The sequence below is a fragment of the Parasteatoda tepidariorum genome, chromosome 4 (genome assembly GCF_043381705.1).
Source record: "Parasteatoda tepidariorum isolate YZ-2023 chromosome 4, CAS_Ptep_4.0, whole genome shotgun sequence".
NCBI classification, from domain to species: Eukaryota; Metazoa; Arthropoda; class Arachnida; order Araneae; family Theridiidae; genus Parasteatoda; species Parasteatoda tepidariorum.
The window spans coordinates 37,699,362-37,716,080 of NC_092207.1; the positions used below are offsets into that span (position 1 = coordinate 37,699,362).

A 16,719-nucleotide genomic window follows, 5' to 3' on the forward strand; every position below is an offset into this window, starting at 1 on the left:
CACTTAATGCTTTCAAAGAATCTTGAAAGCGTTTTTGTATATCTAATTAAATTATTTAGATATAGTGGTGTGAATAAACCATTGCGAATTATTATTTATAAACTAAGAGCAAATATTAAACATTAAAAGTTAAAAGAAAAAATCACGAGAAAATCATGAGATTCGGCAACTAAGATAACATCATAATTGAACGGTTTTTATTACTTTACCCGGGCATTTTTCAAAACTTTGTTTAGAAGACTAGTTTCCTGTAAGTGTGTCAAATTTTGTCAAAATCGGACGAAAGTTTTGAATTGAAATGACACACACATATATTAAGGATGGTGATATGAGAAAACCGGGTGTAACCGTGTTCTATTAAAACAGACAAAAAAANAAAAAAAAAAAAAAAAAAAAAAAAAAAAAAAAAAAAAAAAAAAAATCTATATGTGCTCGAATTCCTATGCGTGCAACAATTTAGTTCTGTTATCGAGTTGCATACGAGATAAGTAATCGTGATTCCTGCAGTTTGCGAGGTATTTTCCGATTTTTTGCTGTATTAAAATCATGTACTAATTATTTTATTAATTTTTCTGCCCAAATCATCACTCAAAATACATATTTATAAGAATGGATTGCTGGGAATGGTTATGCGAACTCAGATGATACCTACTGATATTACTTGATTTAAAACTTCATTCACTTTAAAAATATACAAATCGGCAATAGCAGTTGATGTATTTTAAGCGCCTAAAAGCAGGCACCCGTTTTCAAGATTTGCCAGACGTGAATGAGTAGAAACAAAAGTGATTTGAAAGATAAAAAGCTACCATAGTAAGCAATAATAAGCATAAAAGCAAGCAATAGTAAAGTTACCCTCGAAAAATATGAAAAATAAAGGTGAGAAAAAAAGTGCAATAGCTGAGAGAGAAAAAAAAATGATGAACAAAACAAGAAAAATCACGATGGTCGAGAAGGGTAAAATACATTTCCACGTGCTATGGAAGGGAATCAGCATTCATAATAGTAAAATAAGATTCCAGGAAGGGTAAAATACATTTCCACGTGCTATGGAAGGGAATCAACATTCATAAGAGTAAAATAAGATTCCAGGGCATCAAGATAAGCTGATGTTACTCGGATGGAAATAATTTCGGCATTGTCGAAATTGAATTTATGCCCAAGATTTCAACAATGTGCAGCAATTGATGATATCTTGAATTCTTCATAATGGATATATCTATCGTGTTCCTTAAATCTAAATTTTGAAGCGCGTTTAGTTTTTTCGTTGTAGCCAAGGTTTATATTTGATACCTATTGATGCTTTAAAATTATTCTTAGACTTAAAAAGAGCATTTTTTTAAATGTCTAAAATACTGAACAATTAATTTTGTTTGTATTTATAAAAAAATGCATTACATCAAATCTTTTATCATTGTAGGGTTTAGGTACAGATGAAAAATGCATAATTGAAATATTATGTACTCATCATAACAGAGTAAGTAATAATTGAAATTTGTGCTAATTTACTTTTTGTTTATAGAAAGCATAATTGAAATATTATGAAATATTATTGAAAATTTAAGCATAATTGAAATATTATGTGCTCATTATAATAGAGTAAGTAATAATTGAAACTAGTGTTAATTTACTTTTTGTTTATAGAAAGCATAATTGAAATATTATGAAATATTATTGAAAATTTATGCATAATTGAAATATTATGTACTCATCATAACAGAGTAAGTAATAATTGAAACTGTGTTAATTTACTTTTTGTTTATGGAAAGCATAATTGAAGTATTATGAAATATTATTGAAAATTTATGCATAATTGAAATATTATGTACTCATCATAACAGAGTAAGTAATAATTGAAACTTGTGTTAATTTACTTATTGTTTATAGAAAGAATTAAAATTTATCATTAAAGTATAAATTTAATAAATAAAATTTAGAAACAATATCTTTAAAACGATAAGAAAATGAAAAGTTTGAGATTTGTGATTAATTCAATATGATAAAATGAGAAAAGAAAGATTTATCCTTTCATTAATAATTATTTAAGATATATAGAGTTTATCGTTAATAAGATTAGAAATAAAAAAAAAAATAACAAAGTAGTAATAATAATTTATTTATTTATACCAATAAAGTAAAATTCACTACATAAGAGTTTAAGTTAATGTATGAAATTAAAAGATAAATAGAATATGATTATTTGCTTTTTTTTTGAAATATAAACTTTTTGAAAAGAAAATGGCAGCGTTTAAATGCAGCGCAAAAGAAGAAATTGAAAATTCAGATTTAATAAAAATAAATTTAAGAGAAATATGTAACCCTTATTAAGACAAAGTCATTAAAAGGTTCATTGTCAGTACAATAAAAAATACAATAGAATGTAAGACTAGTTTTTAAATGTTTTGCAAATTGCCTTAATGTATTTACCCTGATAAGTTAACATAGGTTTTCACTTATCTTTTTTCCATTTTTTTTCTCATTCTAAAATTTTGTCCTTTCTTTAGGAAATCGAAGAAATAAAGTCTTATTTCAAACAAAGTAAGTAAACTTGATTTACTAATAAAAGATATGCCATTTCCATAAATGCTGTGAGTTAGCAATACTTACTCATGACTGCTAGATCAAATTAACAATAATGTTCGTTATGAAAATGAAACAAACCATCAATATGGAGAAATTATAAACATCAATATGGAGAAATACTGAAATTATAAAGCACCGTCCTTATGTGTTTTTAAAAATGAAAGTCTTTTTTTAAACGACACTTCTAGCCACCGTAAATGCAACACCCTGAAGGAAGCATGCAAATAACATGAAATTTACAACATGCATTAGCGGAGGTGAGATATGCAAATTATTAGAATTTCAGCGCAGACGCACATTACGTGCTCCAGTGGAGCCACTTCAAAGCGCTAGTTAAGGCGTTATGCACCGCCACACTGGTCCTGCACCGGGTATTGAGGTATGGGGCGGTATTGGATATTACTCTCGCACTCCTCTAGTACGCATTGCCGGTACTTTAAACAGCCAGCGCTACATCTCCGAGGTGCTGGAGCCAGTTGTTCTATCTTACCTTCAGAGCTTGCCCACAGCCATATTTCAACAGGATAATGCTCGACCACACGTGGCACACATTGTGCAAGGGTTCTTCGTCAATCGCCAGATTGAATTGCTTCCCTGGCCAGCTCACTCTCCGGATCTTTCGCTGATCAAAAACAAGTGGTCCATGATTGCTCAACGATTGACCCAGATTACATCCCCAGCTGCCACATCAGATCAACTTTGGCAACGTGTGGAAGCTGCTTGGTTTGCTGTTCCCAAATCTAAAGTCTCTTTGAATCAATGCCGAGGCGTGTGGCAGTTTCCAACAATGGCGGCTACTCTGGCTACTGATTTTGGCAAGAACCACACTTCACAAAAGTCTATAAATTTAATCATTTGATACTTGGTCAACATCTTATCTACAAAATAAATTTTGTTGTGATATCTCTTGTCTTTCTTGGTGTTGCAATTTGAGTGGCCAGCAGTGTATGTCTGAAATTTTAAAATGGGGATGATTTATGGCATATTATGTAACATGCCAAAAATAATCATATCCTTGATTGACAGGTGACAGACATTAGTTAAAGGATTCTCATTTAATTTTTTTAATTAATAATTAAATTTGATGACTTTAAACTTAAGTTCTTATTTTTCGAAATTCTAAAAAAAGAAAGAAAATAAATGTTCATAATTTAAATTATTTTGAATTAAAAGATAAATTTTCTTGAATTTAATTTGATAAATTTTTTATTCAGTGGGTAATAAATCAAATTTTTAGTGAGTAAAAATTTAGCTTGTAATTAGTGAATCGTTTTGGTCAGCAGTGATGATATGAACTGCAACTGGTCATTATTTGTAAAAAAATTGGTCAAAATTGCGACTTATAGGCATTAAATGCAATTGCAATTATAAGTAACAATTTGCAACTCTAAGCTTTGGAACTGCAGTAGCTCAGGAGATGTGGTGAATTGGGTTCGAATCCCACCGGCAAACCATAGGAGGTTTTCATGGTTTTCCTCACCATGTAAGGCAAATGCGGTTTAGTTCCATTAAAAAGTCCTTCAAGAAGACTATGCTGTCCTAATGCTTGATTTAGGTTTTTCCTTGTATTATGGGTTGGGTTCAAAATTACAAGGCTTCGGACATTGATAGTCGTAAATACATTTATAGTCGTAAATACGTTGATAGTCGTAAACTCAGAATTTGGTTAGCAGTTTGACTGCGGTTATAAAAACGAAATTTAAAAACAATCGAATAAAACGTAATGAGGAGCTTACCAAAAGTACTAAAACAACTAATTTCATGTTCTGTAATTGTCTACCCATTTTTGCTTTTGCTGAACTTATCAAATATTCAAGTGGCAAAATTACCAGTTGGTTGATTTACGATAACTTTAATACTTTTTAATTATGGATGCAGAATATAACAAAGATTTAGAAGAATGGATTACTAGCGACACAAGTGGTCACTTCCAAAATATTCTGCGATCTCTGGCCTCAGCAGAAAGAGACGAGAGCGTCGAGGTAGACTTCAAAAAAGCTGAAAGGGATGCCCAGAGACTCTATGATGTAAGCTACTGTCTTCAGTATTTAAAGTCAATAATGGGAGAGCTAATAGAAAATATTTTGCTTCACATAATTGTTTTTTGAAGTATAGTGAAATAACAAAAACTATACAAAATATATTAGGTGTACTGGAAAATTTTGTATGCGAAAGAACACACCCCGTCATACAAGGATGCAAAAGGTTGGGCATTTACCCATGAATGTACACCGAGCATTATGACCACCCTCCATCTATAACAATGGGCTCGCCCAGGTTTTCATGGTTTCTCACCCAGGAACAATGTTTTCATGGGGCACATTAGAACCCATAATCCTCATAGAACAATCCCTGACGTCTGTAAGCTACTTGAACATAGTTGCAGACCAGGTTCACCCATTCATGGCAACAGTTTTTCCTGCGGGTGTTTACCAGCAGGATAATGCACCATGTCATAAGGGTCGAATCGTCATGGATTGGTTCGAGGAACATTCCAGTGACTTTCAAGTCATGTCTTGGCCCCCAAATTCTCCTGACCTTAATCCAATAGAGATTTTTTTGTGGTCCTACTTGGAAAACCAAATTTGCTGCCACGCTACCCCGTCGCAATGTGAGGGAATTGCAGGACCAGTTGTTGATCGCTTGGTACCAGATACCTCAGACTACCTATCAGCCCCTTGTGGAATCAATGCCACGGCGGGTGCTAGCAGTTTTGAGGGCTAAAGGTGGTCCTACATGTTAGTAACAGGGTGGTCATAATGTAATGGCTCTTCGGTGTATATTTTAGATGTATTGCTGCATTTTGCCGGATACTTTCGTTACAAGTTTGAACATGTATGCACCTGCTATTTTGCGCCATATATGCCGTGTCTCTTTAACCTAGAACATTACCATTGAGTTAAAAGGTGAATACCTACCACTTTCTTTTATGAAAGAATCTTTTGCATTATTGTAAAAGTAGGCATGTATTTTCGTGGGCAGAATCTTCCAGTAGACGTAATATTTATGGATCCATATTTTCGATAGCTGTCCTGATTTATTCAATTAGACAGCAATTTCTAGTTTATGTTCCCATGCATATGGAGTATCTTATGAAAAATTTTTGCGGATTGTATTAACCCCTTAACTTGCGCGCTCGAGTTAATTTGAGCGCGCTAAACAGGCCAAACTGTGCACACTTGAGATAATTCGAGCGGTGTTGTATTTTATGCTGCTATAATTTTTCACACTCGAATATAATCAAGAATTGAAAATAACAAAGTGAAAGCTAAGAAAAAAAATCGTTTTACTGAAATTATCGTTTACATGGAATTGTAAGCTATAACATTTATTTATTCAAGAATAAAATATGGCCTTTTTCCATGGAATAAAAGCGCAGTATATCAAAATTGTCTATCAAAAGAAAAGTTGAACCAGGAGCGGAATAAATTTTTTTACGTAAAAAAATTGATTTTTTTGGCCTGTTCTTTTCAAAAAAATCTGTGCTTTATTGTCATTAATCTACAGCATTAATTAATTAGCGTAATTTTGGCCTGTCCCTGAAATAATGAATATTGCTTCCTTGTCCAGGAAGTTTGATTACAAGGTCAAAAATTATTTAAAGTGTAATGTTCCACTTCATTTTATACTTATTGAACTTTCAATTCTATTACATAAAATTGTCTGTAGAATTTTTGTAAATATCCCTGGAGAGGGAAAAAAAAAGTTTTATTTTTCAAAAACAATCGCTAAAATGGTGAAGTCTCAAATCAGCGGTTCTCAAATTTTTTTTTTGACCTCGGAAACCTGAATGATCGACCCTTTTTTGGCAGAACCCTGATTTAATAAATAAAATTCTTCAGCAATTTCAAAAAATATTTAAAGAAACTCTATTAATGATTTTGAAACTATTTATTATGAGGAATTGAGTCAAGGTAGTTCAGGGGATAGAACGTTTGCCTCCGGATGAGGTGAACCTGGTTCGAATCCCTGCGATGGCTGGTCTATACGAATTCCACACCCGGCTCGCTTCCACCACAGTGCTGACGTAAAATATCCTCAGTAGCAGATGGATCATGGGTTAGAGTCCCCTTGCTGTCAGACTAGCCGTGGGAGATTTCCGTCCTTCTCGAAGACAAAATTTCTCCCAATACTTGATCCTGGAGCTTCCTTGTCTTCTGGATTGGGTTCAAAATTAAAAGGGTACGGATTTTAGCATTGGTAGAAGTAAACTCAAAATTGGATCGGATGTTCACCGACGGTTATAAAATAAAATATGAGGAATTAAATAATTTTCCCATCCTTTTATGAATAATAGTCATAAAACAAGGAGCTATGCTAAACAGTTGACTTCGCGGGTCTGACAGAAACATCTAGTCTAACTCTGAATTTATTTTTGGTGTTAAGCATGAACTGATCTATACGAAATTATTAAGCGAATTATTTCATTTAAGCGAATTATTGTTTTCTCTTGAATGAAAATGAAAAAAGAATGCTTATAAACATTTTTAATGGTTAACAGAGAAACAAGTTTCTTTGTTGATGAATTCGGTTGTTTGCTTTTGAATGTAAAAAGTTGATAGGAAGTACTAGTGCAAGTATTGTTATTGTTTAAAGTAATACTATCTTTTTAACTGACACTTTGCTTGAATAATTTCATAAAAATAACCGAAATACTAAATTACTAATGATTGGAAATAAATCAAAAATCGTTACTGTTTTAAAAATAGTTCTAACACCTTTGGGAACAGCAGCTCTAATTAATAGTTCAAAAGGCAATTAAGGTTGAAGTGCATAAACCCTGATTGATTCCAAAAATGACTTAAGACAAGTTGGTTTCAATAGAATGGTTTTGATGAACCAGTAGCTTGAAACAGCACGGAGATTATCAAACGTACACCTCTAAAATTTATTCATAACCAAGCAAGTATTCATCTAAAACAAACAATTCTTTATACTCTTTTGGTCTGATATGCTCCACCTTTAAACGTTTCACTAATGGCGAAATTTTTAATTACACACGGTTTCTTGAAAAAACAAATCGTGATTGCAATGATTTCTTTCTAAAATTGCCTTAACATTCACTCAAAACTGGAACTAATGGAAGGAATATACCCTTACAAGATTTAGCTATTATTTTCGTTATTAAAATTCAATAAAATAGATAAAAGAGAACTTTTGGAAACTTTTTTTTTAACTAGTAAGACGCTTGATTTAGTTAGTTCATGCCAAAGTTTTCTGTTTAATGGTGTAACTTGATTGTGAGTAAATAAGAATATATAATACATGTTTTCATAATTATATTAAAATTACTCCATGCTTTTTGGCATATACTTATAAAGGTTAGATTATTTAAATTTTGAGATTCAGCATAAACTTCGAATCACAAATTTTAATCCCAAATCCCCTTTTATGTCTGATAGATTGAGGCAATTTTTATTTCCTCATCATTTAAGAGTTTTAAGTAATTTTCAGTAACACAGTCTAAGGAGTGATATTGAATTCCTTACATGAGTAGGGGAGAGTGGTGTCAATTATAACATTTTTTACTTAACTATTTTTAACTAACAAAAATCCAATATATTATTAGTATTAATTGACAGACGAGTAAAGTAGACTATTTTCTACTAGAAAAAAAATTAAATACCTGATTTTAAATATTATTATATTAGTTATTAACAATTTTTGACAGTCGTGCACTTGTTACAATTGTCCCCACTTACGGGGTCGATTGTAACAGTTCATAAATTCAACTAAAACATAGTTAATTATACATATTATCATAGTTGTGATATATTTTTTTATTGATCAAAATAGTAGTGATATTTTAGGAGTAAAAATAATAATGAGCAGAGACCTAAAGGGTTAAACTTTTAACTTTAAGGGGTTAAAAATTTTAATTTATGCTGTGAAAGGTGACAAATAAAATAATGCACATGCAACATAATATAAATGATATAGGAAACTATTGGTGGTTCTTAAAGAGTTAAGTAATGGTTTGTAAACATAAGATTATTTATTTTCAGCTGTTACAATCGTCCCTTTACTTATTGTTACAATTGTCCCCAAGACGCCATTTCAGCTTCATTTGTTAAAAACAATGCTAGTTAATTAGCAAAACTAATCTTTTTTTTTTTGAAATGTTAATTAAGGTGTCCACTTACATATTCGGTTACTAATTTTTATTTGTTTAAACAAAATTACTTTGTTACAATATAATATTCTAATACCAAAAAAAGTACTTGCGTGGCGTGAAAATATCTTTTGTGATGTAACTCTTTCAAAAGTACATAAAAATGGTTGCCATCAGGGGTGTACATGTAGATTTGTTAAATATACCTTGTGCACCACCTAGGAACCAAATCTAGAACCCGACACTCGAAATTTTTGCTCTGTTACAATCGTACCCTGTTACAATTGACTCCACTATCCCCTATAGATCGAGGCCAAAAAAAAGTTCTCGAATATTTTTAGGGCAGGGGTTAAAAAATATAGAGGAGGGAAACATTTTCCTCAAGAAACCCCAGACTTAAGTAATAGAAAATTTTTGGTATATATGTTCTGTATTTCTCCTATTATTTTATTGCAACATTATTACTAGTGATATTCAGATTTTATAGCAGGTTAAATAGTCGATAAAAAGAATAATATACAAAGAATCTTTTGTCAATTACTAAGAAATGTCAAAGGTACATTCCATAAATAAAATGTACATGCATGCGGTGGATGAAAGTTGTGAACAAATTAATTAAATGAGTTAAAGGGTGTTAGAAGTCTTCCTTTTTAAATCATCATTACACACATACGCTGGGGATTAAATATGTAGGACTTAAAACGCCCCACATCAATTTTGTTGATTGGACTTTCCATTTTTAGTTCGTCATTAGTTTTGCTATGCAGGTAAGTAGTATGATTATTTTTGTATTTTTTCGATTGGTTTCCACCTAATATGTACAACTAATTTTTAAAAATTCTTTTATCTTAGTTTTAAATAGAGGAGAGTATGGGTGGGAGACGGGGTGGGTAGGTTATTCGGTAGTCCAGCTTTACACGCCTTTTCTAAGGATTCACACTTTAGTAAATGATGAAGATTTATTACAAAAATAGAATTTTTCTGCTAACTTTCTATAACCTCTGATCCTGGGGTAAAACCGGTTACTAATCGGTCTTGCGCCTACCTTCTTGACCAAACAAAACTTTGTTTGGTCAAGAAGGTATATTTGAGATTGCCCTCGCTTGATAGCATATTTGAGATTGCCCTTTCGAACCTTTAAGATTGAGCTCTTAAAGATCCGATCATTAGCTCAAAAGTTATACAAGGTGGTTCATTTATTTATTATTTTTTGTGTGCACAGTACATAAATTGTTCGCTATCAGGAAGACATAATTCAGGAAAAAAAATAACTTTTTAAAATGGTATTGTATTTTGTATTTATGGTACTGTATGATTTCAATTCCAGGGTGGTGTCAATCAGTTCGGTGTAGATGGCGAACTGTTCACGAAGATTTTGTGTTCCAGGAGTGCATCACAGCTTCAGGCAATATTCGATGCATACGAGAGGATAGCCGGGCATTCTCTCACAGCAGCCATTCGATCAGAATTTTCTGGAGATTCTAAAGAAACTCTTCTTGCAATCGGTGAGTTATATTTTTAGAATTTACAGTTAGTTCAGAATAATATTTGGAATAGATAACCTAGAATTACTGTCATATATTTTTATGTATACAAGGTTATTCAGCGCAGCGTTTACAAACATGGATAGGATGTTAGGCACAATGACTGAGAAATTTACAGCAACCCGCAGTCAGAAATGTCATCGTAAGCCGATAGGTGACGCTTCCCTATTATGAACTGCTTGCAGGGTTGCAGTAGAATTCATTTATTTTTTGTAAATTCAGTAGTTTTCTTATTGTTTATAAAATTTTAATGCCCCTGACTGATCGTTAAGACACGGTTCCCAGCAGATCACCGAAGGCAAGCATCACTAGCTGCGGTCAGTGTGCGGGTGGGTAACCACTTGGATCAGTCTGCTTAGGGACCGTAGGTGTGCGGTATTGGTCCTCGTTATACTGTTCTACCGTAAAGTGCTCGACTTCGAGCGCAGGTCGTCGGGCTACCGAAGCGGGGATGTCATCCCCTCTGCAGAGGATCAAAATTGTGATGGCATGTCTTCGGATCATCCTCAGGGATGTTTCCCAGACCGTCGCCAATAGCCCATTGTGTAGCTCTAGTGCGACGTAAATAAACTACTACTACTACTACTGAAATTTTGATTTTATAAATTATTTTATTATTGTAACTCAGTGTAAGAATGAGGAGAGCACAGTTACAATATAAAAAATTTCGAATCAAATTACTATGCAAAAGTGTCGGCACTTAAGGTGTCGGTATTTTTTACCATAAAATCCATTTTTACCGGAACATGTTACGGAACAAAAAATCTGATATACCGTAATTTTTACAGTAATAATAACCGTAAAATCACTGAATCACTCTAACTAAATATTACTGTAAAAATTACGGTATAATATTTTACTGTAAAATGGATTTTATGGATGACGCATCCAAAGTGCCGGTACTTTATTCTGTAATTTGATCCGGTATTTTTTGTAATATAGCTGAAAACATTTGCATGGTTACTAAGATATTTTTCGTGAATTTTTGTGAATATATCTTTAAAGTATAAATGGAATAAAAATACGTAAGGCATTTGTATGCTTTAATAACTGTTTTTGAAGATCCTTGATTTAAAGTGGCTTAAATTAAGGTAATTTTAAACTAAATGTTGTTAGAAACAAAAGTTTGTATAACATTTTAACATGTTATTATTATTTTTTTCCTCCAAAATGTACTGTTTATGCAATACTGAAAAGTTTACGTCTACAATGCTGACTGGTTGCTCAGGTGCATAAGTATCGGTATTGTTATTCATCCAAATTATCTTAATTTTATGTTTTGTCATAATTGACGTTGAATATTTCCCAGATTGGTTGTTTCATCGTATTTGTTTGATTTATCGTCTAACTCAATGCCATGGACTTTTAATAATTATGGACTTATAACCGAATCCATAATTACAAAAAAATACGATTTCTTAGAGTATTTAAATACGATTTTCAACTATATTATTGAAAACTATAAAGTTCAGAAACAATAAGATGGTTTAGATAAATTCAAACATCGTTAAAAACATGCTTGAACAGCTAGTCCAATATAGGGAAGACATCTCAACAACGTAGGATGAAATTTTCGACTATATGTGTTAATCATGCGTGCAATTATTAATTCTTATGATGTACTCCACCACTCTTTCTAGTTTGTAACCGTTGTACTGAATCTCCTTGTATATGATTCCTGCCTGTGGACACAAAGGCAAATCAGCTGCTCGCCGAGAGGTGGATAATTCTGCGTAAGAGTTTTATGTTTTATAGGTACAATACGTGATAACAGTGTATTTTTAATTACTAGCTCTACTATTCGACATTTTGAGTTGTTGTTGTTGACAGTATGCCTGTTTAGGCAGAGGGGTGCGATTGCTCTTGTTTTCCAGTGGCGCGCCATCTATGGACAAGAATTCGACTTCTGCCACACCATACGTCGCACCTGTTTATAGGGCGGACCCATTCCTACATCCATTTATTCATCCACAGATCGTAATTTTTGACCTGAATCAGAGAACGATCGATCTCCAATCCAGTACCCCCAGAGGTTTTGATTTGTTATGGGAACATGGAGGACTTTTGCGACTCGACAGATTTAACGTGCATCAGTCACTTTACTACACGGGGAGTCTTCGGCCTGCGGGGTTCGAATCCTCGAACTCACGGACATGGACAATGCGCTCTACCAGCCAGCAGGCTATCCCGGCCTTTGAGTAAAGGTAGAAATTGATAATTGTTTTAAATGTGTGTAAAACAATAAATGTTATAAAATTAACGTTCTGAACACTAAATCAAGATAACGAAAATCTGGGAACATACAATCGATAGGAATAAATCAAGATAATAATGATTAGATTTTTTTTTTTTGGTTTTTCGCAGTTTTAAAATTTATGGTTTTAACTTGGATTTCGCTAATATTAAGCAATTGGTCTGTTTGTCTTGGTCAGCTGAATATGATTAGCCACGTTCAAAACTGAACTCGATTAATTTTGAAACTAAGCTATAGAGCTTGTGCATTTTTGCAACCGAAATTAAAAATGTATATATTCCTTATTTGTTATTGTTTTTTTTCGTCAAGCTGAACTTTTGCATTTGATCTTTAAATCAATTTAATAATTATCATATATACTGTCTTTTTCTTCACCATAATTCAAATGACATACTTCAATCATTGTTTTCATTTTCAGTGTATTGCATAAAGCAGAGAAATCGTTATTTTGCGAAGGAGTTAAAAGAATGTTTGAAGGGGCTTGGGACAGATGATTCAGCTTTAGTTAGAATACTTGTTTCGAGATCAGAGGTAAGAAATATGGTTCCTCTTTCAAAAATTGGTAAAACAAAATATTTGCTTGAACAGAATATTGGTTTGAAAAACATTAATTATAAAAATGTCGATAATAGTTTCCGTTGTTTTAAGAAGGATTAAATATTTCTGAAGGCTAAATCTCATTAAGGCTGTTTTTGGAGTATTGAAACAAATTCAAATATAATTCAAAGCTAATTATGAAAATGGCGCAAAACGAAAACAAGAAGAAAAGAGCATGTCATGTAAAAAAGAAAAGAGCTTAGGATCTAATTTTTTAACATTTGAAAAATTATTCCAAATTTACAATAAAGAATTGATAAAACTATAAAGAATTAAGAATTTTTCTTCAATTTTAAAGATTTCCACTTGGATGGAAAAATCTCGCCAAACTGGCGAATTTAAAAAAAAAATATTTGAGCTATTTTTTCGATCCAGAAAAATCTTTAACGCCAAGATTAAAGTTTAAAACTATATCTTTGTCTTTGTTTCAAAAGTAAAACGCTTAAACTGTGGCTTTTATGTTATACTTGGCGAAAAATCTTCAAACGACACCCTTAAATTAAAGCTGGTCTGACTCGGAGGATATAATGATCGTTTCCCCATCAACTAACCTAATGCTTGATTCAGAAGTTTTCTTGTCTCCTGTGTTGTGTTCAATAATACAAAGATATGGAGTTGAATATAAGCAGAAGCAAATGCGATGTGATATCGACAACTCAACGCTAGTTACGAAACAGAGTTAGACTTATAGTTTCGAATAAAATGAAACATGTATCTTTTGATCATCGATTCTGAAGTAAATTTCTTAAATTCTTCCTCAATAATTTAAAGACTCTCGTACCTGAGGCAAAAACCAAAATCACTTGCTGATTGGCTAAAGTCTTAATGGGCAACTTCTTGCACGAAGTCCTACACATAGTATAGATTTTTAATTCCTTGTATTCTCTAAATGAATTAATAAACGAAATTTTTAAATTACGGTAGAATTCGACGAAGTACTTATTGGAACAGATTTTTTAAGAAAGTGGTTGCAGTGTAAAATGATTCGGGTTCAAACAGAATCACAAAATAAATTTTGAATTAAGTAAGCGAACCTAAGTCTTTTAAGAAAAGTTTATATCATGAAAATTTTCTGAAACTTAAGAACTGCTTCTGAATGAAACAATGTGCATTGATTTAAAATAACGAGGGTAATTGCTTAGTAGTTATGAGGGTCATGAAGCAGAAAACAAAGCTCTCAACATTAAATGTAAAAAAGTGATTTGTTAAAGAGGCACTTAAAAAAACGAGAATTGTACTAACCGATAACCTTACCTATACATCAAAGGTCTTGGATACATCTTTAATAATTATTGAGAAGAACATTTTAATTATTTATTTGTGTCTGTTTCAGTTTACAAAAAACCCCTCTCCCTAGCATTAATAGTAGTTGTTTCATCAATTAATGTTATGAAATACAATTAAATCGATATGTTAATAAATATTATGTACCTTTAAGTATAATCTAAGTATTTTTTCCTTTCTCTTATTTTCAAGTGGTTGAAATCTTTGTGGCACTCTTTGTTTAAAGCCTATCCACCACGACAAGGTGGTGCCACATCAGATAGGATCGGTTTTTAACTGACCTGCCAAAAACCGTATAAAAAGCAGACAGTGATTCGATTTTTAATTGTCCTTTGGCCAAAAATCGTGTAAAATGCAATCAATCATTTGGTTTTTAATTGTCTTAAAGCCAAAAACCACAGAAAAAGCAACTGCAAGAGAAGGTTAACTTTTAGTAGGCAACCTTCTTCCTCCTCTTTCTTGGAGGCTGTCCAGACACAACATAAGCCCATGGGAAACCCTCATGGTAACACACACCCTGATCAGCAGACTGATCAGCTGGACATCTTTTCCTCTTTGTGCCAGACTGAGTCTGCACAAAGTCAGTTGCAGGTGAATTAGATTTTTCACCCTGTTCATCGATGGTAGCTGAACAGCAACTGAGTTTGGAAAAGAACTTGCAGATCTTTTTGAACCACTTCATAATGTCAGTGGATATTCTTAACACTTTTTTGAAAAGAGCTTAATAAGAACAAGTTAATCGTACCACTGTCAAAGTAGGAATGACTAAAAAAAATCAAGTTCTCATTGTTAGCATATTTAATAGTTAAAGTATTGTTGAGATTAAAAAAAAAAGTAGTTTTGCTAATAACGACTCTAAACAATGAGCGACTGTATTGTTTACATGAACTGCAAAGTTACATTGTTAGGTGAGATTGGAGGTTTAATAAAATGAAGAGACACTGATTATTAATGGATGATAATATCCATCTCGCAACAAGAGACGTTGAAAAATGTTACTTCTTTCTGAAATTAATTAAGAAAATTTCATAATATTTATAGATATGCCCACAACAATAAAACTCTTTCACCTAAATATAGCTTTTTTAAAATTATTATTATTATTTTTCTTTTAAATTTTACTTTTTATTAATAATTTTTAATGCTTAATAATTTTTAATGCTTATTAATTTTTGACTTTCAATCAAACCATGTTTTAAAGCTTTTTGAACCACTTAAAAGTATTAATGAATTAATATAGTCAAAATCAAAATTAAAAAAAAAAATTCTTTTAGCATTTTTTTAGAAAAAGAGCTTGGTAATTAAATTTTTTTTTAATTTATCAATTAAAAAAACCATCATTTATATTTTAATTCCTTACAAAAATATACAGAAGATTTTTCAAGCATTCGTTGGTTACATTTAATTTATCTTATTATAATTTTATTTCATTTCAAGTTACAAGCAACATTAATCTCAAATTTAACACTCTCTAATTTAAATAAGTTGCACTTTAAAAATTAAAGGAAGTACTTATGACTGTATGAAATATCTTCTTTATTACGAGGGACTTCGTGGGTTACATTTAATTTATCCTATTATAATTTTTATTTCATTTCAAGTTACAAACAACATTAATCTCAAATTTAACACTCTCTAATTTAAATAAGTTGCACTTTAAAAATTAAAGGAAGTATTCATGACTGTATGAAATATCTTCTTTATTACGAGGGACTTAATTTTGTAAGAAGGAAAAATAGCTTCATTCAAACATTTTAATTCAACATCATTTAACAAATCAATACCTCTGGGGATGCTGGATCGGAAATTGATAGTGCTTTGGTTCAGGTCAAAACTACGATTTGTAGATGGATGGGAGGTGTGCGGATGTGACTTCTCTGTAAAATGGGCTGTGGCGTATGTGTGTAGCGAATTCTTAACCATAGATGGTGCCACTGGAAAAACAAGAAGAAACGCACCCCTCTGCCTTAAAATAGGCTTGTCAATATTGACAAGTGGTATAACACAGTAACAACAACTCAACATCACCGTGTTACATTAAAAAAAAAAAGCTTTGAAATTAATACTGTCGACATTATTAATATTTTTCACTTTCTTCTTATTATGTGAATTTACTGATTTTAATATTTAAACATCCAAATCATTTCACAATTTTGACGCGCAGTGACGCTTAGAATACAAATTACAGCTAGGTTCTGTTACTAAATGTCTTGGCTGATTACATGCCTTTTTTATGCTAGTTACTTGTATATAATATCATTTCAAGTAGAGGCGTGTCGGCTCAGCTCTATTGTGAGGATTGTGTTTTGGGTGGGATTTGCAAAATTGTAAAAAAAAAAAAAAAA

General features: G+C 32.0%; 1 protein-coding gene across 2 annotated transcripts in view; it reads left to right on the top strand.

Moving 5' to 3' along the window:
• LOC107444487 (annexin A7) overlaps window positions 1-16,719 on the top strand; it is a 31,692-nt gene that overhangs the window by 14,371 nt on the left and 602 nt on the right. For both annotated transcript variants that reach the window (XM_043039271.2, XM_043039272.2), the window contains exons 5-9: window positions 1,421-1,477; window positions 2,505-2,538; window positions 4,462-4,610; window positions 10,023-10,200; window positions 12,912-13,024. In XM_043039271.2, coding sequence (XP_042895205.1) covers window positions 1,421-1,477; window positions 2,505-2,538; window positions 4,462-4,610; window positions 10,023-10,200; window positions 12,912-13,024 — 531 coding nt within the window. The remainder of the gene's footprint in view (window positions 1-1,420; window positions 1,478-2,504; window positions 2,539-4,461; window positions 4,611-10,022; window positions 10,201-12,911; window positions 13,025-16,719) is intronic.